Source organism: Silurus aristotelis, assembly GCF_946808225.1.
Source record: "Silurus aristotelis genome assembly, chromosome: 26".
NCBI lineage: Eukaryota > Metazoa > Chordata > Actinopteri > Siluriformes > Siluridae > Silurus > Silurus aristotelis.
The window spans coordinates 10,194,428-10,220,085 of NC_139599.1; the positions used below are offsets into that span (position 1 = coordinate 10,194,428).

Genomic DNA, 25,658 nt, shown 5'->3' on the forward strand with positions numbered 1-25,658 from the left:
CCCTCCACCAGTCGGGGCTTTATGGCAGAGTGGCCCGACGGAAGCCTCTCCTCAGTGTAAGACACATGAAAGCCCGCATGGAGTTTGCTAAAAAACACCTGAAGGACTCCAAGATGGTGAGAAATAAGATTCTCTGGTCTGATGAGACCAAAATAGAACTTTTTGGCCTTAATTCTAAGCGGTATGTGTGGAGAAAACCAGGCACTGCTCATCACCTGTCCAATACAGTCCCAACAGTGAAGCATGGTGGTGGCAGCATCATGCTGTGGGGGTGTTTTTCAGCTGCAGGGACAGGAGGACTGGTTGCAATCAAGGGAAAGATGAATGCGCCCAAGTACAGGGATATCCTGGACAAAAACCTTCTCCAGAGTGCTCTGGACCTCAGACTGGGCCGAAGGTTTACCTTCCAACAAGACAATGACTCTAAGCACACAGCCAAAATAACGAAGGAGTGGCTTCACAACAACTCCGTGACTGTTCTTGAATGGCCCAGCCAGAGCCCTGACTTAAACCCAATTGAGCATCTCTGGAGAGACCTAAAAATGGCTGTCCACCAACGTTTACCATCCAACCTGACAGAACTGGAGAGGACCTGCAAGGAGGAATGGCAGAGGATCCCCAAATCCAGGTGTGAAAGACTTGTTGCATCTTTCCCAAAAAGACTCCTGGCTGTATTAGATCAAAAGGGGGCTTCTACTAAATACTGAGCAAAGGGTCTGAATACTTAGGACCATGTGATATTTCAGTTTTTCTTTTTTAATAAATCTGCACAAATGTCAACAATTCTGTGTTTTTCTGTCAGTATGGGGTGCTATGTGTACATTTATGAGGAAGAAGAATGAACCTAAATGATTTTAGCAAATGGCTGCAATATAACAAAGAGTGAAAAATTTAAGGGGGTCTGAATACTTTCCGTACCCACTGTGTGTGTGTATATATATATATATATATATATATATATATATATATATATATATATATATATATATATATATATATATATATATATATATATATATATATATATAATATACACACAGTGAGGAAAATAAGTATTTGAACACCCTACTATTTTGCAAGTTCTCCCACTTAGAAATCATGGAGGGTTCTGAAATTGTCATCGTAGGTGCATTTCCACTGTGAGAGACATAATCTAAAAAAAAAAATCCAGAAATCACAATGTATGATTTTTTTTAAACTATTTATTTGTATGATACAGCTGCAAATAAGTATTTGAACACCTGAGAAAGTCAATGTTAATATTTGGTACAGTAGCCTTCGTTTGCAATTACAGAGGTCAAACTGTTCCTGTAGTTTTTCACCAGGTTTGCGCACACTGCAGGAGAGATTTTGGCCCACTCCTCCACACAGATCTTCTCTAGATCAGTCAGGTTTCTGGCCTGTCGCTGAGAAACACGGAGTTTGAGCTCCCACCAAAGATTCTCTATTGGGTTTAGGTCTGGACACTGGCTAGGCCACGCCAAAACCTTGAGATGCTTCTTACAGAGCCACTCCTTGGTTATCCTGGCTGTGTGCTTCAGGTCATTGTCATGTTGGAAGACCCAGCCTCGACCCATCTTCAATGCTCTAACTGAGGGAAGGAGGTTGTTCCCCAAAATCTCGCAATACATGGCCCCGGTCATCCTCTCCTTAATACAGTGCCCTGTACCATGTGCAGAAAAATGTGCAGAAAATGTGCAGAAAAACACCCCCAAAGCATGATGCTATCACCCCCATGCTTCACAGTAGGGATTTCTAAGTGGGAGAACTTGCAAAATAGCAGGGTGTTCAAATACTTATTTTCCTCACTGTATATATACACACACACACACACACACACACACACACACACATTTCCGCATATATATATATATATATATATATATATATATATATATATATATATATATATATATATATATATATATAGAAAATTTATTTATAAATCTTTTTTTTTTTCTGAAATGCGAGGTTACTTTTACGCCAGGCGTAATAGGACACACATCTTCCAAAAAGTTTTTGTCTCGCCAGTCCACAGAGTATTTTCCTAGAAGTCTTGGGAATCATCAAGATGTTTTCTGGCAAAACTGAGACGAGCCTTTACGTTATTTTTGCTCAGCAGCGTTTTTCGTCTGGAAACTCTTCCGTGCAGACCATTTTTGCCAAGTCTCTTTCTTATGGTGGAGTCTTGAACACTGACCTTAACTGAGGCAAGTGATGCCTGCAGTTCTTTGGATGTTGTTGTGGGGTCTTTTGTGACCGCTTGGATGAGTCATCACTGTGCTCTTGGGGTAACTTTGGTCGGCCGGCCCCTCCTGGGAAGGATCTCCACTGTTCCATGTTTTTGTTATTTGTGAATAATGGCTCTCACTGTGGTTCGCTGGAGTCCCAAAGCTTTAGAAATGGCTTTATAACCTGATAGATAGACCTGATAGATCTCAATTACGTTTCCATATGTTTCTGAATTTCTTTGAATCTCAGCATAATGTCTAGCTTTTGAGGAGCTTTTGGTCTACTTCACTTTGTCAGTCAGGTCCTATTTAAGAGATTTTTTGATTGTGAACAGGTGTGGCTGTAACCCGGCCTGGGTGTGGCTAGAGAAATTGAACTCAGGTGTGATAAACCACAGTTTTAACAGGGGGTAAACACTTTTTCACACTGGGATATGTAGTTTTGGATTTTGTTTTTCCCTCAATAATAACTAGGATTATAATAAAATAAATAAATAAAAAACATTAACTATAAAGTTGTGCAGGGTATGTAAATTGAGGCAGTGCAAATAATAATGTGTGAGGTAGTACAATGATTTTTACCAAACAAGTCCAGGGTGCAGGGTTTAAATATAGTTAACAGTGTGGGGTTTACATTGCAGAAATTTCAAAAAATGTTATAGGAGGAGATTACTGCTGTCTTGTTGGCAAAAGGGGGTTGTACAAAGTATTAACATTCAGGGGTGGCAATAATTGTGGCACACATGATTTAATGTAAGAAAATATATATATTTCTTAATGTGGATTTTTTGTTTTCTACTAAATAATTAAACCTTCAATTATAGGTTGGATTTTTCTCCTTTTTTGCATTGTGGTTCTATACTGTTAAAAATATATATTTATTAGATGAATAACATCTTAACCAGGGGTGCAAATAATTGGTACATTGATTGACTACAATTCCAGATATGTGGAGGTAGCTCAGTTATCACCTACCAGGTCCATTGCTGTAATTGTTCACATGAATTTCATGGAGTTTCAGAGACACTGGTTAATGAAAATGGGCTGCAATTCTAACAATTGAGAGATTCCTCACAATCAACCCAGCTGATAGAGTAGTAATACCAAATGAGGGAACCACCCCATGAGTGCATTACAGAAACAGAGAAATTTTTGAAAGCTAGGGATGATCTAGATCAGTGGTCCTCAACTTCTGGGCTGCGGACCGGCTCCGGTCCGTGGGTCAATTTGGTTCCGCACCGCACAGAAAGAATACATAACATTATTTCCGTTTTATTTATCATCTGATTCTGAACGATGTTTTATTTTGGAAAATTACCAGATTCTATGATTCACTAGATGCATGTCATGATGCCTTGGTCACATGTCTTACCTCCATCCACTACCTTCTTAAAGGGGCTGCTCCGGTCGCTAACACAATACATTACCGCTAAATTGAAACCCCCAAGCGAGCAAAATGAACAAAAATCAACACAGTGGATTCTCATTTATTATTATATTTAGAAAATGCCAGTTTTTATGCCGGTCGTACCATTTTATTTTGTTGCATTTATCCGCCACACCTTCAAGGCCGGTCCGTGAAAATATTGTCCGATATTAAACTGGTCTGTGGCGCAAAAAAGGTTGGGGGCCACTGATCTAGATAACCAACCATTGCAAAATGCCCAGCATGTCTTATTCATGGATGGTTTGTTATCGCAAATGATGGTAACAAAGCAGGATATGCTGTGGTTCTGTACGATGAGGAAGAAGACTCAGTTTAGGTACTATCTAGCGTAAGGGTGCCACAACCTTGTTCTGCCCAATTGCCAGAAATAAAAGCCCCAACAGCAGCATGTAGGTTAGGGTCAGGGAAAACATCTACAGTCTACACAGATTCAGCCTATGCATATGGTGGATGTCACACATTCAGACCTATCTGGGAACAGAGGGGTTTCCAGAGAGCTGATGGATCATCCATTATGCATGGTCCTGCAATTTCAGATTTGCTCAAAGCAATGATGCTATCAAAGGCACTAGCCATTGTGAAATGTAAAGCCCACAAAACTGATGGTGAGATGGTCAGTAGAGGTAATGCAGAAGCAGATGAGGAGAAGCTGAGAAAGCAGCAGTAGGTAAAGACTGTGTTAAATTAATGATGCAGGGTGAAGAGCAGGAGAAAGAATGTGGATAGGTGACAGAAGAAGATCTTGGGGAATACCAGGATGTAGCAAGTGGGGGAGAGAAGGAGATGTGGAAGAAGCGAGGTGCAGTACAAGATCCCAACACAGGGTTATGGAGAAAGAATATCAGTAGAGTCCTGACCCAAAGGCATCTTTACCTTCCTCTGTCCAGACGAAACAAGCACTTGATTTTGTCTGGTCTGCTGCCTTCATCATGTCTCTAAGAGGTTGTGTTTTCAATGCAAAGTCACAAATCCATGGTCTGCTAAATCCTGCTAAACCCAGGAACGACAACATCTGTTGCACGGTTTGTGGTTGTGGTGTTTTCTAAATTGCCTCTACATGTGAGGGTGAGATTTTTCGTGTAGTGCCTTTGAGCACTCTACCTAAATATTCTACCTTTTGTTGGCAGAATTGCAACTTTTCCTTACTGACCTTTCTTTCCTTGGTGAGCTAGGGTTATTAGGACTTTTAGTGAATTGTGCATGTTCTTTAGTTTGACTACAAATCAGCGGGTCATCCACATATTGGAGCAACATGCTCGGAATATCTAGTTCTGCCAGATCTCGTGCCAACACTTGATTAAAAATTTTAGGGCTTTTACATAACCCTTGTGGCAGCCATGTGTAGGTGTATTGTTTTTCCCCTGTAGGTGAATGCAAACAAAAACTGAGACTCAGGGTGCAGTGGTAAACTAAAAAATGCTGAGCATAAATAAATCACAGTGTACCATTTAGTCCATTCAGGGATGGTTGTTAACAAAGTGTGTGGATCAGGCACTACAGGATTCTCTGCCACCACAACAAGGTTTACTGGCCTTAAATCATTGACCAACCTCCAGTTTGGTTTTCTGACCAGAAAAATGTGTGTTGCAAGGGGTTTTGTTTGGGATTAACACTCCTGCCTCAACTAGTCCATCAATGTTTGGTCTTATCCCCTCTATTGTCTATCCATTCTACTGTACTGTTGCTGCCGTCCCTTGGGGACCAATTATCACGTTTTCTGCTTTGACTGGTTTCCTTCTACATGCTTTCCCCACAAGGTCTCATATTCTTCATCTGGTCCCTCTCGTCATACTTTATGGTACAATGCCATGGTTTTCTGGCTTCCATACAATCAGTATGCATATTTGTAACACGTTTTCCACTAGTCATACAACTTATGGATCTCCGAAGATGTCTCCTTGAGTTCCAGCCAGTAGACTTTATCCAGCATCTGTTGTTCTGTCTTTTTTTTCACCATTACATATTGTTGAGATAGATACTCAGGAAGTTCGACCCATACTCCTGTGGGTCCACAGTAGATTTTTGCTCCTAGCTTGCAAAGTACATCTCTACCTAGTAGGTTTGCTGGAGTATCAGGAGAATACATGGATGGATGGATACATTGGATGAATGATCCAAGATGGCGGTGCGGCAGTAGCTCGCAGCAGTCCTCCGGATCCAAAAATGGTGCTTTCACCATATTTAGCACGACCCTTCACAATACATGGACACCAGAGTCAGCTGTGTTCATGTGTACGACCACCAGACACTGCTACGGTACAGGCATCATGCAACCAACAATCTGCATGATGATCTTATCAACAACCTTCGCGACCTCGGCTTGCTGCGACCTCGGCCACAAAGACCAGGCCCCCAGACCTCGGTGTTACCTGATGCCGGTGGCCAGTAGAGGAGACGCCGAAAGCGCTGTTCGAGGAAGCGGAAGCGCGGCAAGCGGGCGGGTGTCCGTGCTAGGCTAAATGCTAACCCTAGCCGGCCGGCTATCCCGTCCATTTTTCTTTCCAACGTCTGCTCCCTGGATAATAAACTGGACTACATCCGACTCCAGCAAACCACACGGCGAGAGTTTAGAGACTGTTGCGTCTTTGTTTTCACGGAGACGTGGCTCAGCGACAGAGTTCCGGAAGCCGCCATCCAGCGGGCCAACCGTGTTTCGAGCCGACAGAAACGCAGCTCTGTGCAGTAAGACTCACGGTGGTGGCGTGTGTGTTTGTTTATATCAACACGGAATGGTGTAAGAACTAAAGGGCAAGGGCCAAACTGTCTCGTGCCATCAGAGAGGCGAAGCGCCCACACGCGAAGAAAATCCACAACCACTTCCAGGACAGTGGAGACACCCGGCGCATGTGGCAGGGCATCCAGGCGATCACGAATTACAAGACCACATCACCTGCTTGTGACCGTGACCCCTCCGTCCCAGATGTGCTGAATGACTTCTACGCCCGGTTCGAGGTGTAAAACAACGTGGTGGCAAGGAAGACCATCCCTCCTCCCACTGACCAGGTGCTCTGTCTAACCACAGCTGAAGTGAGGAAAACTCTATGCAGAGTTAACCCACGGAAGTCTGCTGGACCAGACAACATTCCTGGCAGAGTGCTCAGGGAATGTGCAGAACAGCTAGCAGATGTCCTCACTGACATCTTCAACATCTCCCTGAGCAGCAACGTTGTTCCCACGTGCCTCAAGAATTGTCTTGAGGCACGTGGGAACAACGTTGCTGCTCCTCTGTGACCATTGTTCCCGTGCCGAAAAAGTCTTCTGTCTCCTGCCTTAATGACTATCGTCCCGTCGCGCTCACACCCATCGTGATGAATTGCTTCGAGAGGCTCGTCATGAGGCACATTAAGACACAGCTTCCACCCTCCCTGGACCCCATGCAGTTTGCGTATCGTCCAAACCGTTCCATGAACGATGCTATCGCCACAACCCTCCATCTGGCCCTCACCCACCTGGATAACAAGGACTCGTATGTAAGAATGCTGTTCATTGACTTCAGCTCAGCATTCAACACAATCATTCCTCAGCACCTGATCGAGAAGTTGAACCTTCTGGGCCTAAACACCTCCCTCTGTAACTGGATCCTGACTTTCTGACTGAGAGACCTCAGTCAGTCAGGATCGGGAACAGCATCTTCAGCACCACCACACTGAGCACTGGGGCCCCCCAGGGCTGTGTGCTCAGCCCACTGCTGTTCACTCTGCTGACTCACGACTGTCATCATCAAGTTCGCTGATGACACGACCGTCGTTGGTCTAATCAGCAAGAACGACGAGTCAGCATATAGAGAAGAGGTGCAACGGCTAACTGCCTGGTGTGGAGCAAACAACCTGTCTCTGAACGTGGACAAAATGAAAGAGATGGTTGTGGACTTCAGGAGAGCACAGAGCGACCAATCTCCACTGATTATTGATGGATCCTCAGTGGAGATCGTCAAGAGCACCAAATTCCTTGGTGTTCATCTGGCAGACAACCTCACCTGGTCACTTAACACCAGCTCCATCACCAAGAAAGCCCAGCAGCGTCTCTACTTCCTGAGAAGGCTGAGGAAAACCCACCTCCCTCCCCCCATCCTGTCCATGTTCTACAGAGGGACCATTGAGAGCATCCTGAGCAGCTGCATCACTGCCTGGTTTGAGAACTGCACCGTCTCGGACCGCAAGTCCCTACAGAGGATAGTGAGAACAGCTGAGACGATCATCGGAATCTCTCTCCCCTCTATCATGGACATTTACACTACACGCTGCATCCGCAAAGCACACAGCATTACTGTATAATCAAGTATACAGTAGGTTTACTGGTCGGCGCTATATAGGGTTTTGTGTCTTGTCTTGTGTCGCCTGTCTGCACTGTTTGCACCAGGTTGCACTCGATGCACTTTATGTAACTTGTGTTGTAGCTCTATGTTGTTTTGTTTGTTGTTGTTTAGTGTAGCACCAGGGTTCTGGAAAAACGTTGTCTCGTTTTTACTGTGTACCACTGTGTATAGTAGAAATGACAATAAAAGCCTCTTGACTTGACTTGACAATATTGGTGCTTGAATAGTGATTCCTTCTACTGTTATGTCTTGTGGCTCTGTGAATTGCAAAGTTTAAGTTTTACCTGAGAAGCCTACTGTCTTTACTGCTTTGCATGAAAGGGGGAGCGTAGAGCCTATTTTTTTCCAATACTCGTGAATGTGCCATTCCTGTGTCAATCAAAAAAGATGCTTGGAGCTGGTTACCCACATCGAACGTTATGGTTGGTTCTTGTGCTGGGTTAGTGAGGTGGCGGCACTGTATCAGCTCCCCCTCTGGCTTCTCTGGGCCTCTTCACATGTTACCTTGTGGTGGCCCTGAAGGGCCTCCTCTAAGGTTCACTTAAGTTTGCTTAAATCCATGGTCCTGTCCAGTTCCCGGGATTTTGCCACCCTGGATTCTGTTGGGAGTTTCCAGAATTCTGCCAGCCTTGATTTTGTTGGGGGTTGCCTTGCTGTTGTCTTACTGGATATGGGCAGTCCCTCATCATGTGATTGGGATTTTGGCAGTTTCAGTATCTTCCTCTTCTAGGTGGTTGATAATTTCTTGGTCTTGGTTGGGAGGCTTGGTCCCTTTTTCATGGCATTTTGGGTGTCATCTTCAATATTCCCTAAACATGTACTTCCTCCCCTCCTTCTGTGCCTAGAACAAATAATTCTTCTCTATCTGTTCTTCCTTTTCTTGAATTTAAATCATCTTTGCTTTCTCTTTCGTTTCTGACGTCTGGGATCAATGTAGCTCTGCTTAGACTTTTTTGTTCTTTCGGGGTGTTTTTGTGCCTTGTGGCAGTCTTTATTGGTGATAGTTTTGGTTCTGGTCCTGTTCTGGTGGCTCTAATTCTTGTTGCTCCTTTTCCCATTTTTCTTGTGCGATACCTAGATCATATCCCTGTCCATAGTTATATCCCCAGTCACTGCCTTCTTTATCTTCTTCCTCCTCTTCAGAATTCTCAAAAAGCACCTTCATTGTTCGTCCTGCTCTTTCCTTTTTTCTAATGTTTTCTGAGGCTGACTTCCATTCTTTCTTTGATCCGTCCTCCTGTTATGTCCAGGTGTATGTCATGATATTCCGTCTCTTGCTGTATTACTGGGTAGATTTCGCCCCAACATTCTATCCTGGTTCTTATTATATCACACTTTTCTTCGTAGAATGTTCCTTCTTCTGGCCATTGCAACTTTCCTGTTGTCCGGTCTTTCCACTTTTTCATGTACTTCCTGATCTCTTTTTCAGCTGCTTTGTGTTTTAGAATTATGACATCCACAGGCGTGACTGTGGATTTTTCTGCACTCATGATGTACCCTTTTCTTGCTCTGTTTGCATCTCTAAGGTGCCCTAGGTTTCTATTTTCGTCTGACCACTTCAGGTGGACATTTATCCATCCCACTGTTACACAATGTCATGTTGGATTCTTTCGACTCTGTCCCACTATTGAGTAAATTTTATTGATTAAAATTGAGGTTGCTGCACCCCCGGTCCCAAGCTTGGATAATTGGGAAGGGTTTCGTTAGGAAGGGTAAAACGTGCCAAATATGCAGATCATGAATCAGAAATTCATACAGGATTGGTCAAGGCCCGGGTTATTGTTATTGTTATCCAACAGGGTACCAGTGGAAATTGGACTACTGTTGGCTGAAGGAGGAGAAGGAGAGAAGGAAGACATCTACAGAGATGGCAGGTAAGGAAGAAGTGGAGGAGAGTGGAGGTTCGGGTTGGTACTTTAAATGCTGGTACTATGACTGGTAATAGGAGAGAGGTAGCAGATATGATGGAGAGGAGAAAGGTAGATATGTTGTGTGTCGAGGAGACCAAGTGGAAAGGGAGTAAGGCCAGGAACATTGGAGGTGGTTTAAACTGTTCTACCATGGTGTGGATGGAAAGAGAAATGGTGTAGGGGTGATTCTGAAGGAAGAGTACAGTACGAGTAGTAGAGGTGAAGAAAGTTTCTGATCGTGGTGATGAACAGTACAGTAAGAAAATGTACAGTAAGAGTGTAGTGGAGGTGAAGAGAGTTTTTGATAGGGTGATGAACATGAAGCTGGAAGATGAAAGCATGATGATAAATGTCAGTGCTTATGCTCCACAAGTGGGTTGGGAGATGGAGGAGAAGGAACAATTCTGGAGTTAGATGAAGTGGTAAATGGTGTACCTAGGAATGAACCATTGGTGATTGGGGCAGACTTCAATGGACATGTAGGTGAAGGGAATAGAGGTGATGAGGAGGTGATAGGTAGGTATGGCTTTAAGGAGAGGAATGTGGAAGGGCAGATGATGGTAGATTTCGCTAAAAGGGTGGAAATGGCAGTGATGAATACTTATTTTCAGAAGAAGGAGGATCATAGGGTGACGTATAAGATTGGAGGAAGGTGCACACAGGTAGACTATGTTCTATGTAGGAGATGCAAATTGAAGGAGATTGGAGCTTGTAAGGTGTTGGCAGGGGACATTGTAGCTAGACAACATAGAATGATGGTCTGTAGAATGGTTTTGGAGGTGAAGAAGAATAGGAGGAGAGTGAAGACTGAAAGAAGAATAAGATGGTGGAAACTAAAGGAGGAAGACTGTAGTATGAGATTCAGGGAAGAGGTCAGACAGGGGCTCGATGGTGGTGAAGGGGTGCTGGATGATTGGGCAACTACTGCAGAAGTGATGAGGGAGACAGCTAGAAAAGTAATTTTTGTGACATCTGGAAATAGAAAGGAATACAAAGAGATTTCCGTGGTGGAATGAGGAAGTGCAGGAAAGCATAAGGAGAAAGAGGTTGGCAAAAACAGAATTGGTATCGATAGAGTGATGGACCAGATGACATACCATGGAACCATGGAGCTGTTTTGGAGAGATGGCAGTGGAGTTTTTAACCAGGTGACCAGGTGGTTCAAAAAGATTTTGGAAGGTGAAAGGATGCCTGAGGAATGGAAAAGGAGTGTGCTGTACCGATCTTTAAGAATAAGGGAGATTTGCAGAAATGCAGTAACTACAGAGGAATTAAGTTGATTAGTCACACCATGAAGTAATGGGAAAGAGTAGTGGAAGCCAGGCTGAGAGAAGAGGTGATCATCGTGAGCAACAGTCAAGTCAAGTCAAGAAGCTTTTATTGTCATTTCAACCATATATAGCTGATGCAGTACACAGTGAAATGAAACAACGTTCCTCCTGAACCCAGGTGCTACATAGAACAACATAAAACAAACAGTACAGAACAGAAAAACACAGGGCTGAGAACGAAGATCCTCGCCACATAAAGTGCATGTGTGCAGCTGGTGTAAACAGTGCAAAAGACAACACAAGACAGTGCAAGACAACACAGGACAGTGCAGGACAACACACAAAATATAAAAATAAAAATGGAAATAGCTCCGCCAGTAAAACCTGTCGTAACAGAATAGGGTGCAGTGTAAACAGAAAGATGTAAACAGAATTTGTGCAATTCAGCAGTAGCAGCAATCAAAAATAAAGTTAACAGTAACCAAATTATTTGGACAGAATATTGTGCAAAATAACAAGTCCCGGAATCAGCAACAGACGGCATGTAAACATTTTGCGATAGTGAAAAGTGTGATTGGTATTGAAACCTGGGTGAGCGAAGTGTATGATGGGTGTTGAGTCCGGTTTGTGCAGATCAGTCACACAGTTGTGTGTAAGTGTGTGTGTGTGTGTGTGTGTGTGTGTGTGTGTGTGTGTGTGTGTGAGAGAGAGAGTTCAGTTCAGTTCTTTGTTGAGGAGCCTGATGGCTTGCGGGAAAAAACTGTTGCACAGTCTGGATGTGGCGGCCCGAATGCTTCGGAACCGTTTCCCTGATGGTAGGAGTGCGAAAAAGTGTGTGTGACGGGTGTGTGTGGTCATCCACAATGCTGTGTGCTTTGCGGATGCAGCGTGTAGTGTAGATGTCCATGATAGAGGGGAGAGAGATTCCGATGATCTTCTCAGCTGTTCTCACTATCCTCTGTAGGGTCTTGCGATCCGAGACAGTGCAGTTCCCAAACCAGGCAGTGATGCAGCTGCTCAAGATGCTCTTGACTGCCCCCTTTGTAGAACATGGTCAGGATGGGGGGAGGGAGATGAGCTTTCCTCAGCCTTCTCAGGAAGTAGAGACGCTGCTGGGCTTTCTTGGTGATGGAGCTGGTGTTAAGTGACCAGGTGAGCTTGTCCGCCAGATGAACACCAAGGAATTTGGTGCTCTTGACGATCTCCACTGAGGATCCAGCGATGATCAGTGGAGAATGGTCACTCTGTGTTCTCCTGAAGTCAACAACCATCTCTTTAGTTTTGTCGATGTTTAGAGACAGGTTGTTGACTCCACACCAGGCTGTTAACCGTTGCACCTCCTCTCTGTATGCTGACTCGTCGTTCTTGCTGATTAGACCCACCACGGTCGTGTCATCGGCAATCTTGATGATGTGATTCGAGCTGTGCATTGGTGCACAGTCGTGAGTCAGCAGAGTGAACAGCAGTGGACTGAGCACACAGCCCTGGGGGGCCCCAGTGCTCAGTGTGGTGGTGCTGGAGATGCTGTTTCCGATCCGGACTGACTGAGGTCTTCCAGTCAGGAAGTCCAGGATCCAGTTGCAGAGGGAGGTGTTCAGGCCCAGTAGGCTCAGCTTCTCGATCAGGTGCTGAGGAATGATTGTATTGAATGCTGAACTGAAGTCTATGAACAGCATCCTTACATAAGAGTCCTTGTTATCCAGATGGGTGAGGGCCAGATGAAGGGTTGTGGAGATAGCATCGTCCGTGGAGCGGTTTGGACGATATGCGAACTGCATGGGGTCCATTGCGGGTGGAAGCTGGGTCTTTATGTGCCTCATGACGAGCCTCTCGAAGCACTTCATCATGATGGGTGTGAGTGCAACGGGACAATAGTCATTAAGGCAGGAGACAGAAGACTTTTTCGGCACAGGAATGATGGTTGTCGTCTTGAGGCATGTAGGAACAGTGGCGCTGCTCAGGGAGATGTTGAAGATGTCAGTTAAGACATCTGCTAGCTGTTGTGCACATTCCCTGAGCACTCTGCCAGGAATGTTGTCTGGTCCAGCAGACTTCCGTGGGTTAATTCTGCATAGAGTTTTCCTCACTTCAGCTGTGGTTAGACAGAGCACCTGGTCACTGGGAGGAGGGATGGTCTTCCTCGCCACCATGGCGTAGAAGTCGTTCAGCGCTTCTGGGAGGGAGGCAAGAGAGTCACAAAGGCAGTAGAGTCACAACCTGAAAAGGTATGGATCCCAGTAAGTTCCAAACACACACTGGTGCCAAGAGCTGATGACACCTTAGCCAAATCAATGATCCTCGTTTTGTTGCCAACCCCTGTAAAAAGATACAACCTACATGGTAAATCTGGCTGCAGACTTAAAGCAATAACTGCTACATCAGTATCAGGGCTCTTGATGACTACAGTTTGTTGTTCCTTGGCAGCATATTGTGCATGTAGATAGATATACTATAATTTAATGCCATGCCAGCTACTGAGGCTATCTTCATGGCAAGAACAGTTTATAAGAACAAAAATACCATAAAATCAAAGAAATAAATATAGCACAAGACAATTTAAATGAAATTTTTACGTTAATATATGACAGAAATTCTAAAACTTTATCTGATGAGACTTTGTAAAACAACCTTCTGTGGTCATTATAAGCAGGACAGTCCAACAAAATATGTTTGACCGTAAGAGGAATGCTGCAGTACAAGCACTGAATGGGGTCTTCACCTATCAGCAAGTATTCATGTGCCAGTCTTGTATGCCTGATTCTACATCCGGTTAAGGTCACTTGATCAAATCTTGATTTCAAAGGTTTTAGAGACCTGTTAGTAATTTCAGGGTGTATTTCAAACAGTTTGTTATTCGACCATGTATTCCATTCTTCTTGCCAATTATTAAGTACATAGCCATTGATAATAGGTCTATATTCTGAGGGAGGAATTTGACATCCAGTCACAGTCTGCTTTAAAGCTTTCTTAGCAGCTGCATCAGCTCACTCATTTCCTGATAGTCCAACATGTTCTGGAATCCAACAGAAAATTATATTATAGAGTTGCTTCTACAGATGATCAATTTTGGTTAAAATAGTATCAATCAAAGGATGGTTATGCTCCAAAGATTCCATTGCTTAAAGGCACGATTTAGAATCCGTAAAAATTATAGTGTTGTTCTGTTGGAAATTTGTTGTGCATGTAAAAACAACCTGGTGTCACATTCCTCATGATCACATTTCAGATCTTCAACAGCACTGAGAGTTTGTATACGGTGCATTACAGTCACACAGTGACACAGGTCTCCATGTGCGATGTACAAGCTTAAGTCCTTGCCCACAGTGGTAAGATCAGCATCTTGCCACGCAAGTAAGAGGAATTCTGCCAGTGCCTTTGTTTGTTCGATCTGATAGAAACGTTTTCCATTGTGTTGGTGTTTTCTGATCACATCCATAAATGTTCACCAGTTGTGTACCACCAGCAGCTCTACATGAACATTCCAGATTTTTAATACTCATTTCCGGATGCTCAAACAAAGTCTATCCGTGTACAGTTGTGCTTCAAAGCAAGCTTGACTATGTACTGCAGTATGGTGTCGGCGAGCTCTCCAAAGGTACTTGGTATTTACCGAAGGGCTTGAATGACCGCCATACCATCAAAGAGAATAGCGCCATCTGAGGTCACTGTTCTTCTGCGGTCCCAGTAACTGGTGCAGTAGACTTCGTCAAGAACCTGGTGTACTGTCTGTAACAGGACTTGTGGTATCACACCTCCAGAGAGAGGTGTCTTTGTCCTGAATATGCACAAGAATGCTAGTGTCTTTCTACATCTCAGCAGCTTTCAGCAACTGGCCTGTACATAAATATTATATATTATACATTACAAAACGAGATTGTAAATAAAAACCATTATATAAAAACGGTTAACCGTTAAACAATATTGAGTATTTTGGTTGTAGCTGTATGCAAAACAATAAATAGTTTATAAACATTACATAAATTATGTAATTGTAATTTAAATGTAGCTATGGTATCCACCATATAGCATAAAACTTTAAAGTTAAAACGTGTGTGTGTGTACCCACCTGCACACAACGTTTCTGCCTGTGCCTTCTGTCGTTTGCCTGCCACATTAATGTACTTGTCCGTTTTCCTCACAAATTATGCACAAGGCGAAGCACAGGACCTGCACAAGCTACTGGCAGGCCTGTCATGGACCGAAGTTTCTTTTTAGGACATTCAGTTGTTGAGGTACTACTACTCGATGATACAGACTGGTCTTTGTGAGCATCTTGAATTTCAGGATGCTGTATGACACGTTTCTCTGCCACATCCAGGCGCTTTTTGTTAATGAAACACCTGTAGCAAGTGAAATGAAAGCCAGAGTCTTCGGGAACATTTTCAAATTAAATTTCTAGACAATGTTTGTATGTTTCTACTATTCTCTGATTCTCACCATGCAAACCAAGCCACTGTTTGACGCTATTTCTGTATGTATCCCATCGTGTGTGTGTAAAATCCTTCATTTCTTCTTTCTTTATGGACGCGAGATGCATATAGCATTGTTTATAATCCTTTTTACGGAGTTTAGAATGAGGTCTGAATGTAATTTCCTCTTCTTCGGCAATCGATGTTGACAACAAGGGCGCAGACATCTTGGATTCATCGTTCCAAAAGCGGCCACTTTATTGGTTGTGCTTCCTACATGTGACGTGAAGCCGAATCACTCATGTCAAAATATGATTCCGCGATGAAGGAACTATTGTCAACTTTAAACACTAATAAAAAATAAACTGCAGGATTATACATGGATAACTTTTAGTTTCTCGCTCAAAACCAATAGCTCTTTTTTTTTAGAATGAATAGAATTTAGTGCCCCATATATGGGAACGGGATGAAACGAAAAAGGGCTTCACCTTACGGCCTACACCTCCAGGAGTATTTGTGAAAGAGGATGTCTATCTTCGGAAGAGATGGAAGAGAGTTCAGTTTCTTGCAAACGAGTTTTGGACAAGGTGGAGAAAGGAATATCTTTTAAACTTGCAACAGAGGAGTAAATGGAATAAGAACAGAAGAAACACCAAACCACATGATATTGTCCTGCTTCAAGATGACTTGGCACCACGAAATCAGTGGAAGCTAGCCAAAGTGATAGAAGTCTTCCCTGGAAATGATGGCAGAGTTAGAAAACTCAAACTTCTTGTGAGTGATGCAACACTAGATAGCAAGGGTGCACGCACAAGTAAGCCAGTCTATCTAGAAAGACCCATACACAAAACAGTGTCATTACTTGAAGCTGAATAATGACCTAAGTTTGATAAGAGCGTTAGATTGTATATAGTTCATGCATGTAAAATACTTCTAAATCTTATAAGTTTACAGTTTATTACTTGAGTATCCATTAATAGGGTTCTTTTAAGAATCACACTTTGTGTGATAGTGGAAGTGTATCTGCAGTCATAAACATTCCTTTTGTACTATGACATGTCCACAAGGTGGCACTTTCACAATTAAGTGTTAATTTATTTCGGTAATTTTTTAGTAAGTTTAACTTGTTTATTTTTATAATTCAAAATTTTTTATAATATGTATATTTGACTGGTAGACTAAAGTTTTTGATTTTTCAATATTTGTGATATTTTTTTTTTTTGTTATATTAATACATATCCCATCATACTTTGAGGTACAGTTCACTTCCTGTTCACCGCATGCAAGAGAGATGAGCATTGAAAGCTGCAATGCTTATTGTAAAGTTAGATATGTTTAATTAAAACAAGTTTGTGCAAGAAGTTACCACTCTTAGTCTACAAGCAGGCAAAGTGGTATGTAAGTTTATTTTCTGTTTATGTCCAAATTTAATGTTGTCTTTCTTTGTAACTAAATGTATTTTTTATATTTATCCTTTTATTCAGTTCTACGGTGTAAATTCCACGGTGTTGATGTCGGTGTTGATGTCAAGCTTAATAAACATCAGTAAAAGAACATCTGGCTAGTGATCAGGTGCATCTCAAATGGTAAAGTCAGACATTAGTGCATGTGGAATGGCTCTATTAATTCTAAACAGTATTTTTAGAGAAAAAAAAATGCTTCTATCCAGAAAATTTCTTTTTCAGAGACAGCTTTGCATATTTCAGAAAGACAATGCTAACTGCGTACTGCATCTATTAAAATAGCATTCGTATTAGAAGAGTCTGGCTGCCTGCAGTTGAGACCTTTTAACATTTTTAAACATTTGACACATGAAGATCAGACCAAGACATAGCGGGTCACCTTTGTAACCCATCGGGCTTCACCTAACACACACTGAAATGATCTAGACAAGGTCCAGTTCATACAGCTGTCCTGAGAACAGAATCCTGCAGTTAATTTCTGGCACATTTCTTTTGCACAGTGGTCTCCAGAAGGGGTAAAGGTTGTAAAAACATACTAGAGCTTTAGGAAGTCCATTTGAAGAAATATTTTTAGGTTACATGAACTGCAACACACAGAACTAAAGTCAAGTTTATTTCTATAGCGCTTTTCACAACAGACATTTAACAGCAGCTTTACAGAAATCAACAGTGAAGGTGAATGGTGTGCATTTATCCCTGATGAGCAAGCCGTGGTGACTGTGGCAAGGAAAAACTCCCTTAGATGTCATGAGGAAAAAACCTTGAGAGGAACCAGACTTAAAAGGGGAACCCATCCTCATTTGGGTGACATCAAGAGTGTGATTATAGTCTTTAATCAATACAAAACTAAAAAACTGATCTACTGAAGATCAGCTTCATGAAAAAAGGAAAATTGCAAAGCTGATGCATAAATAAAGACCCTAAAAGACACATAATTCATTGTGTATGAAGCCATAACAATGCCATCTGGAAAAAGCGAGCACAGCGAAGAGTATGGTCTCAGATGATGAAAAGATAAATCCAGAAAGAAAGACCATCTAAATAAGTATTCAAAGACAAGTTTTGTTTTTAGCAAATCTTTATTTAATTTCTTCCCTATTGAAATTTATAATTTTCATGAAATGTGTTGGACAGACAGAGAGAGAGAGAGAGCCAACTCAGTGCTAACAATATTCCTCACTGACTGTGTCTCCTTTGCAGGTAGCTTTTGCAATCCCACCTGTTTTGCAGGATCTAGAACGGGTCTGGCGTCCTCCAATGCAGCTAGACCAGGAAGACCAGCAACTCCAATTCCCAAGATGTTCTACAGGCTGGTCTTTATCTGCAGGCACACAGAGAAATGAACAGCATAATGTATCACTGATATATAATTTCTCGGATAGGAGTTGTAAAATGTTGAGAATATATCTGTCTCCATCACTAACTTTTAATTAGATCATGACGAATTGTCTGACAGGCAAGACCTTCGAAGTGCAATGGGCACAGGCATATGCATTTGCCATCTATCTGAGCCACGGTTCCACCATTCTGGCAAGGCTCACATTTGCACACACTGTATTCTGCCATGTATTCTTTCAAGGCCCTCTGCAAGTTTTCCCTCCTTTGCTGGGCATCAGGGAAGGTCAGTGGGATTGCATTGTAGATGGGCTCAGGCTACAACACAAAATCATTCCAATCAGGATATATAGAAGAGATATGATAAATTATTAAGTTGTATAACCTATGCCATGTATTTATGTAAGTGTATTTTACAAAATAAAATAAAACGATATGAAAAGATTATGTATATCCCAATATATAACACCCCAAACAGTACTAGCCAAACATCCCTCAAGATAACTGGATTGCAAATACAAACCTATAATAAAATTAAATGAAATAGGAAAAGCTTGTGCAAGTTAACATTGGCACATACGACTGATTTACTATAAGGAGCTTGTTTACATCACTATGGATGAGTGCAGGCCAGTCTGCAAGTGTCCTTGCCCACTCCACATAATGTTGCCAGTCTAGCACTCCATTTTTACTGAGTTGAGACTTCATGGCTGCTGCTGAATTTGTGGTGCCTCCCTTCACTGCACTGATCACTTTATCAATCAATGGCTCACTTGTTTTTCCCACTGTTGGACAGAGAAATGAGTTAATTTCAATTGTGTGTTTTTTCTATTTTCTTACCTTTCAGAGCAGACTCAGACAATTTTATTTTAAACATTTTCATGTATAGAATGGATCTACATACCTGTGGTAGCATTTGTGAGGTCTTTACAGTTTTCTGGGGCGAACTTTGGCTGAACTGAAACTCCACTGATCTGGAAATCCGCATTAATCCCAAGTTTGAAACAATTCCTTAGCAAACTTTCTGTCTTCTCTGCAAATAGGAGCAGTATTCAAATTATTTAATTGATTTTGTTTATATTCTTCAAAAGACAAATTAAAGAAACAGCAGGAATAAAAAAAATATTTGAATATGCCAAATCTTATGAAAGATAAGGAATTTACAGACTACAGCTTTAACTTAAATGTAAAATATAAAACCTGATCTTTAAAGTGCATATTTATATGTTTAAATCTATCAATTAAACAGAATTTTTCAATTTTCTTTAAAGATAGATCTTTGGCAAAAAAAAAAAAAAAAAATCTAAAGAGTTAATAATTAATAAAAGAATAGATTTTAAGACTGTCGCTCTCTCTGTTAAAAAAGCATATATAGGGATTTACACTTACTTGTGTCTTTGATTTCTTTACTATTAAGGACGTATACAAGTTCATATTCTCCTCCTGCTCTTCCGTTCTTGGTGTAATGAGTCCCAAAATCCTCTAGGAAGCCAAAATACTGTCCCTTCTCATATTCTAAAGGCAAGGCATCTATGGCATCTAAGAAATTCTCAGAGACTTCCAGACCTCGGGACCTCAGTCTATATGTGCCTAGTTGAACTTTGCCCTTTATCCTGAAGAAGGACTTTTCCTGCAAGTTGAATGTACAAGTTGTGGGAAAAAAAAAATAACAGCTAAAAAAAAAAAAAAGGCTATGCCTACATTGTGCTAGATATATATATATATATATATATATATATATATATATATATATATATATATATATATATATATATATATATATATATGTGTGTGTGCAAAGGAGGGACATGGGTTATATCGGTAGGAGAATGCTGAGGATGGAGCTACCAGGAAGGAGGAAAAGAGGAAGGCCAAGGAGGAGGTTCATGGATGTAGTGAAGGAAGACATGCAGGTAGTTGGTGTGACAGAGGCAGATGTAGAGGACGGGGTTGTGGAGACGGATGATCCGCTGTGGCGACCCCTAATGGGAGAAGCCGAAAAAGAAGATAGATATATCCTCTGTCACACCAACTACCTGCATGTCTTTCTTCACCACATTCATCAACCTCCTCCTTGGCCTTCCTCTTTTCCTCCTTCCTGGTAGCTCCATCCTCAGCATTCTCCTACCGATGTAACCCATGTCCCTCCTCTGCACATGTCCAAACCATCTCAATCTCGCCTCCCTAACCTTGTCTCCAAAATGTCCTACATGCGCTGTCCCTCTAATAAACTCATTTCTAATCCTGTCCATCCTAGTCACTCCCAATGAAAACCTTAGCATCTTCAACTCTGCTACCTCCAGCTCCACCTCCTGTCTTTTACTCAATGCCACTGTCTCTTAACCATACAACATTGCACGACTCCACTGCCCTCCCTCTCATTCACACACATGTACTCTGTCTTACTCCTACTTTCATTCCCCTTCTCTCCAGCGTGTACCTCCACCTCTCCAGGCTCTTCTCAACCTGTTTCCTACTCTCCCCACAAATCACAATATCATCCGCAAAAATCATAGTCTACGGAGACGCCTGTCTGACCTCGTCCGTCAACCTGTCCATCACTACTGCAAACGGGAAAGGGCTCAGGGCCGATCCTTGATGCAGTCCGACCTTCACCTTGAACCAGTCTGTTGTTCCTACTGCAGCCTTAACTGCCGTCACACTGTCCTCATACATGTCCTGCACCACCCTCACATACTTCTCTGACACACCTGACTTCCTCATACTATACCACAACTCCTCTCTCGGCACCCTGTCGTACGCTTTCTCTAAATCCACAAACACACAATGCAACTCCTTCTGACCTTCTCTATACTTCTCCATCAACATTCTCAAAGCAAATAAGGTGTCTGTGGTGCTCTTCCTTTGCATGGAACCATACTGTTGTTTACAGATGGTCACCTATTCTCTCAGCCTGGCTTCCAATACTCTTTCCAATAACTTCATGGTGTGACTGATCAGCTTAATTCCCCTGTAGTTACTGCAGGTCTGCACATTTCCCTTATTCTTAAAAAACGGTACCAGCACACTCCTTCTCCAATCCTCAGGCATCCTCTCACCTTCCAGACTCTTGTTAAACAATCTAGTTAAAAACTCCACTGCCATTATTCCTAAACATCTCCATGCTTCTAAAGGTATGTCTTCTGGTCCTGCCGACTTTCCACTCTTCATCCTCTTAATAGCTGCTCTCACTTCCTCCTTACTAATCCTATCCACTTCCTGCTTCACCATCTCTACACCATCCAACCTTTCTCTCTCTCTCTCTCTCTCTCTCTCTCTCTCTCTCTCTCTCTCTCTCTCTCTCTCTCTCTCTCTCTCTCTCTCTCTCTCTCTCTCATTTTCCTTGTTCATTTCCTTGATCATCTCAACACTCCTCACTAGTCAACACATGTCCATCTCCATTCTTTTTTTGCTTTAACTTGCAGAACATCCTTCCCAGCTCGGTCCCAATCGGTATAAATCCTTTTCTCCTTCCTTAGTGTCCAACTTCTTATACAGCTCCTCATATGCCCTCTCCTTGGCTTTCACCACATCCCTCTTTACTTGGTGCCACATCTCCTTGTACTCCTTCCTACTTTTCTCATCTCTCTGTTGATCCCAATTCTGTTTTGCCAACCCCTTTCTCCTTATGCTGTCCTGCACTTCCTTATTCCACCACCATGTCTCTTTGTCTTCTTTTCTATTTCCAGATGTCACACCAAGTACCTTCTAGCTAGTCTAGCTGTCTTCCTTATCACTTTTGCAGTAGTTGCCCAATCATCCAGCACCTCTTCACCACCACTGAGCCCCTGTCTGACCTCTTCCCTGAACCTTACACTACAGTCATCTTCCTCCTTCAGTTTCCACTATCTAATTCTTTTTTTAGTCCTCACTCTCCTCTTCTTCTTCTTCACCTCCAAAACCTTCCTACAGACCGCCATCCGATGCTGTCTACCTAAACTGTCCCCCGCCAACACCCGTCTCCAATCTCCTGCATAGAACATAGTCCACCTGTGTGCACCTTCCTCCACTCTTATACGTCACCCTATGCTCCTCCTTCTTCTTAAAACAAGTGTTCACCACTGCCATTTCCATCATTTTAGCAAAATCTATCACCTCTATCACCTTTGTTCTCTTCACCTACATGCCCATTAAAGTCTGCCCCAATCATCGATCATTCATTCCTAGGTACACCATCTACCACTTCATCTAATTCACTCCAGAATTTTTCCTTCTCCTCCATCTCACAGCCGACTTGTGGAGCATAGGCACTGATGACATCCACCCTTCAACTTCCAGCTTCATGTTTATCACCCTATCAGAAACTCTCTTTACCTCCACTAAACTCTTACTGTACTCTTCCTTCAGAATCACCCCTAAACCATTCCTCTTTCCATCCACATAATGCTAGAAGCGTTTAAACCCACCTCTAAAGTTCCTGGCCTTACTCCCTTTCCACTTGGTCTCCTGAACACACAACATATCCACCTTTCCCCTCTCCATAATATCAGCTACCTCTCTCCCTTTACCAGTCATAATCCCAACATTTAAAGTACCAACCCCAACCTCCACTCTCCTACACTTCCCCTTTCGCTGCCGTAACGTCTGTAGCCGTCTTCCTTCTCTCCTTCTCCTCTTTTGGCCAACAGTAGCCCAATTTTCACCGGTACCCTGTTGGCTAACGATACCTGTATATGTATATGTATATTCCTTCAGAAATAAATAACTCATATATATATACAGTGGGTACGGAAAGTATTCAGACCCCCTTAAATTTTTTACTCTTTTTTATCTTGCAGCCATTTGCTAAAATCATTTAGGTTTATTTCTTTTCCTCATGAATGTACACACAGCACCCTATATTGACAGAAAAACACAGAATTGTTGACACTGTTGCAGATTTATTAAAAAAGAAAAACTAAAATATCACATGGTCCTAAGTATTCAGACCCTTTGCTCAGTATTTAGTAGAAGCCCCCTTTTGATCTAATACAGCCATGAGTTTTTTTGGGAAGGATGCAACAAGTTTTTCACACCTGGATTCAGGAAACCTCTGCCATTCCTCCTTGCAGATCCTCTCCAGTTCTGTCAGGTTGGACGGTAAACGTTGGTGGACAGCTATTTTTAGGTCTCTCCAGGGATGCTCAATTGGGTTTAAGTCATTGCTCTGGCTGGGCCATTCAAGAACAGTCACAGAGTTGTTGTGAAGCCACTCCATCGTTATTTTAGCTGTGTGCTTAGGGTCATTGTCTTGTTGGAAGGTCCAAAGCACTCTGGAGAAGGTTTTCGTCCAGGATATACCTGTGCTTGGCCGCATTCATCTTTCCCTTGATTGCAACCAGTCGTCCTGTCCCTGCAGCTGAAAAACACCCCCACAGCATGATGCTGCCACCACCATGCTTCATTGTTGAGACTGTACTGGACAGGTGATGAGCAGTGCCTGGTTTTCTCCACACATACCGCTTAGAATTAAAGCCAAAAAGTTCTATCTTGGTCTCATCAGACCAGAGAATCTTATTTCTCACCTTCTTGGAGAACTCCATGCGGGTTTTCATGTGTCCTGCACTGAGGAGAGGCTTCCGTCGGGCCACTCTGCTATAAAGCCCCACTGGTGAAGGGCTGCAGTGATGGTTGACTTTCTACAACTTTCTCCCATCTCCCGACTGCATCTCTGGAGCTCAGCCACAATGATCTTTGGGTTCTTCTTTACCTCTCTCACCAAGGCTCTTCTCCCCCGATAGCTCAGTTTGGCCGGTCGGCCAGCTCTAGGAATGGTTCTGGTCGTCCCAAACGTCTTCCATTTGAGGATTATGGAGGCCACTGTGCCCTTAGGAACCTTAAGTGCAGCAAAAAAATTTTTGGAACCTTGGCCAGATCTGTGCCTTGCCACAATTCTGTCTCTGAGCTCTTCAGGCAGTTCCTTTGACCTTAATGATTCTCATTTGCTCTGACATGCATTGTGATCTGTAAGGTCTTATATAAACAGGTGTGTGGCTTTCCTAATCAAGTCCAATCAGTATAATCAAAAATTTCTGGACTCAAATGAAGGTGTAGAACCATCTCAAGGATGATCAGAAGAAATGGAGAGCACCTGAGTTAAATATATGAGTGTCACAGCAAAGGGTCTGAATACTTAGGACCATGTGATATTTCAGTTTTTCTTTTTTAATAAATCTGCAAAAAGGTCAACAATTCTGTGTTTTTCTGTCAGTATGGGGTGCTATGTGTACATTCATGAGGAAAAGAAATGAACTTAAATGATTTTAGCAAATGGCTGCAATATAACAAAGAGTGAAAAATTTAAGGGGGTCTGAATACTTTCCGTACCCACTGTATATATATATATATATCTCTGAAGGAAATCAGGCATTTCCCAACTGGTCAGGGTTGAGGGGAAAACTAAATGAAGCAAAATAAAAAAGATATCCTCAATGAAAACCTGTTCCTCAGCACTCAGGACCTCTGAGCCAAAGGTTCACCTCCCTACATGACAACAACCCTAAGCACACAGCCAAAACAATAAAGGAAGTGGTTTAGGGACAACTCTGTGAATGTCCTAAAGAGGCCCAGCCAGAGCCCTGACTTGAACCCTATTAAACATCTGTGGAGAGACCTAAAAGTGGCTGTAGGATCACATTTAACCTGACACAGCTTCAGATGATTTGCCTTGAAGAAAACCCCCCAACCCAGGTGCACAAAGTTTGTTGCATCATACCCAAAAAGACTTGAGGCTGTAATCATTGCCAAAGGTGCTTCACTAAGTACTGAGTAAAAGATTTGAATACTTATATAAATGTGACATTTTAGTTTTTTTTTTGTTTGTTTGTTTTTTTTGTTTTGTTTTCACTTTTTCATTATGGGTTACTGGGTGTAGTTTCAGGTTGCAATATTACAAAATTAGAAAAAGTAAAGAGGGCCTAAACACTTTCCAAATTCACCATAATATGTATGTTAATTTAGAATTATGAATATATTAAAATATCAGACTGAACAATGCAATAATGTAAAAATTAAAATATTTAAATTCGATGTATCAAGACAATGAAAATGATCTGGTCTTCAGCAGGTCTTTAAATTGGATGAATACAATCTCAGACAAACATCACCACATGACAATGTATTACATATACGGTAAGTGGAAATGGAGAAACCACTAAGTACACATTTGTTGCATTTATAGGATTTAAGAGGCAGAGCAAGTGTAACCACCTCTAATTGTTTTAGCATTAAAATATAGTGTTAAATAAAATTTTAGCAATTCATTATTTCATTATGCACTATATGGACAAACGATTGTG

The 25,658-nt window shown here is 42.2% G+C and overlaps 3 protein-coding genes across 3 annotated transcripts in view; 2 read left to right on the forward strand and 1 right to left on the reverse strand.

Moving 5' to 3' along the window:
• Nucleotides 1–25,658, forward strand: part of LOC310720836 (uncharacterized protein) — a 116,735-nt gene that overhangs the window by 62,663 nt on the left and 28,414 nt on the right. The gene's annotated exons all lie outside the window — the stretch shown is intronic.
• Nucleotides 1–25,658, forward strand: part of LOC310720847 (uncharacterized protein) — a 273,241-nt gene that overhangs the window by 43,264 nt on the left and 204,319 nt on the right. The window lies entirely within an intron of this gene.
• The window catches only part of c9 (complement component 9), a 40,260-nt gene continuing 32,708 nt past the window's right edge, over nucleotides 18,107–25,658 (reverse strand). Inside the window, exons 8-12 of the mRNA XM_083531882.1 lie at nucleotides 19,771–20,011; nucleotides 19,286–19,414; nucleotides 18,991–19,166; nucleotides 18,471–18,699; nucleotides 18,107–18,367 (exon numbers count right to left, since the gene is read on the reverse strand). Of these exons, the coding sequence (XP_083388008.1) occupies nucleotides 18,210–18,367; nucleotides 18,471–18,699; nucleotides 18,991–19,166; nucleotides 19,286–19,414; nucleotides 19,771–20,011 (933 nt within the window). The 3' untranslated portion in view covers nucleotides 18,107–18,209. The remainder of the gene's footprint in view (nucleotides 18,368–18,470; nucleotides 18,700–18,990; nucleotides 19,167–19,285; nucleotides 19,415–19,770; nucleotides 20,012–25,658) is intronic.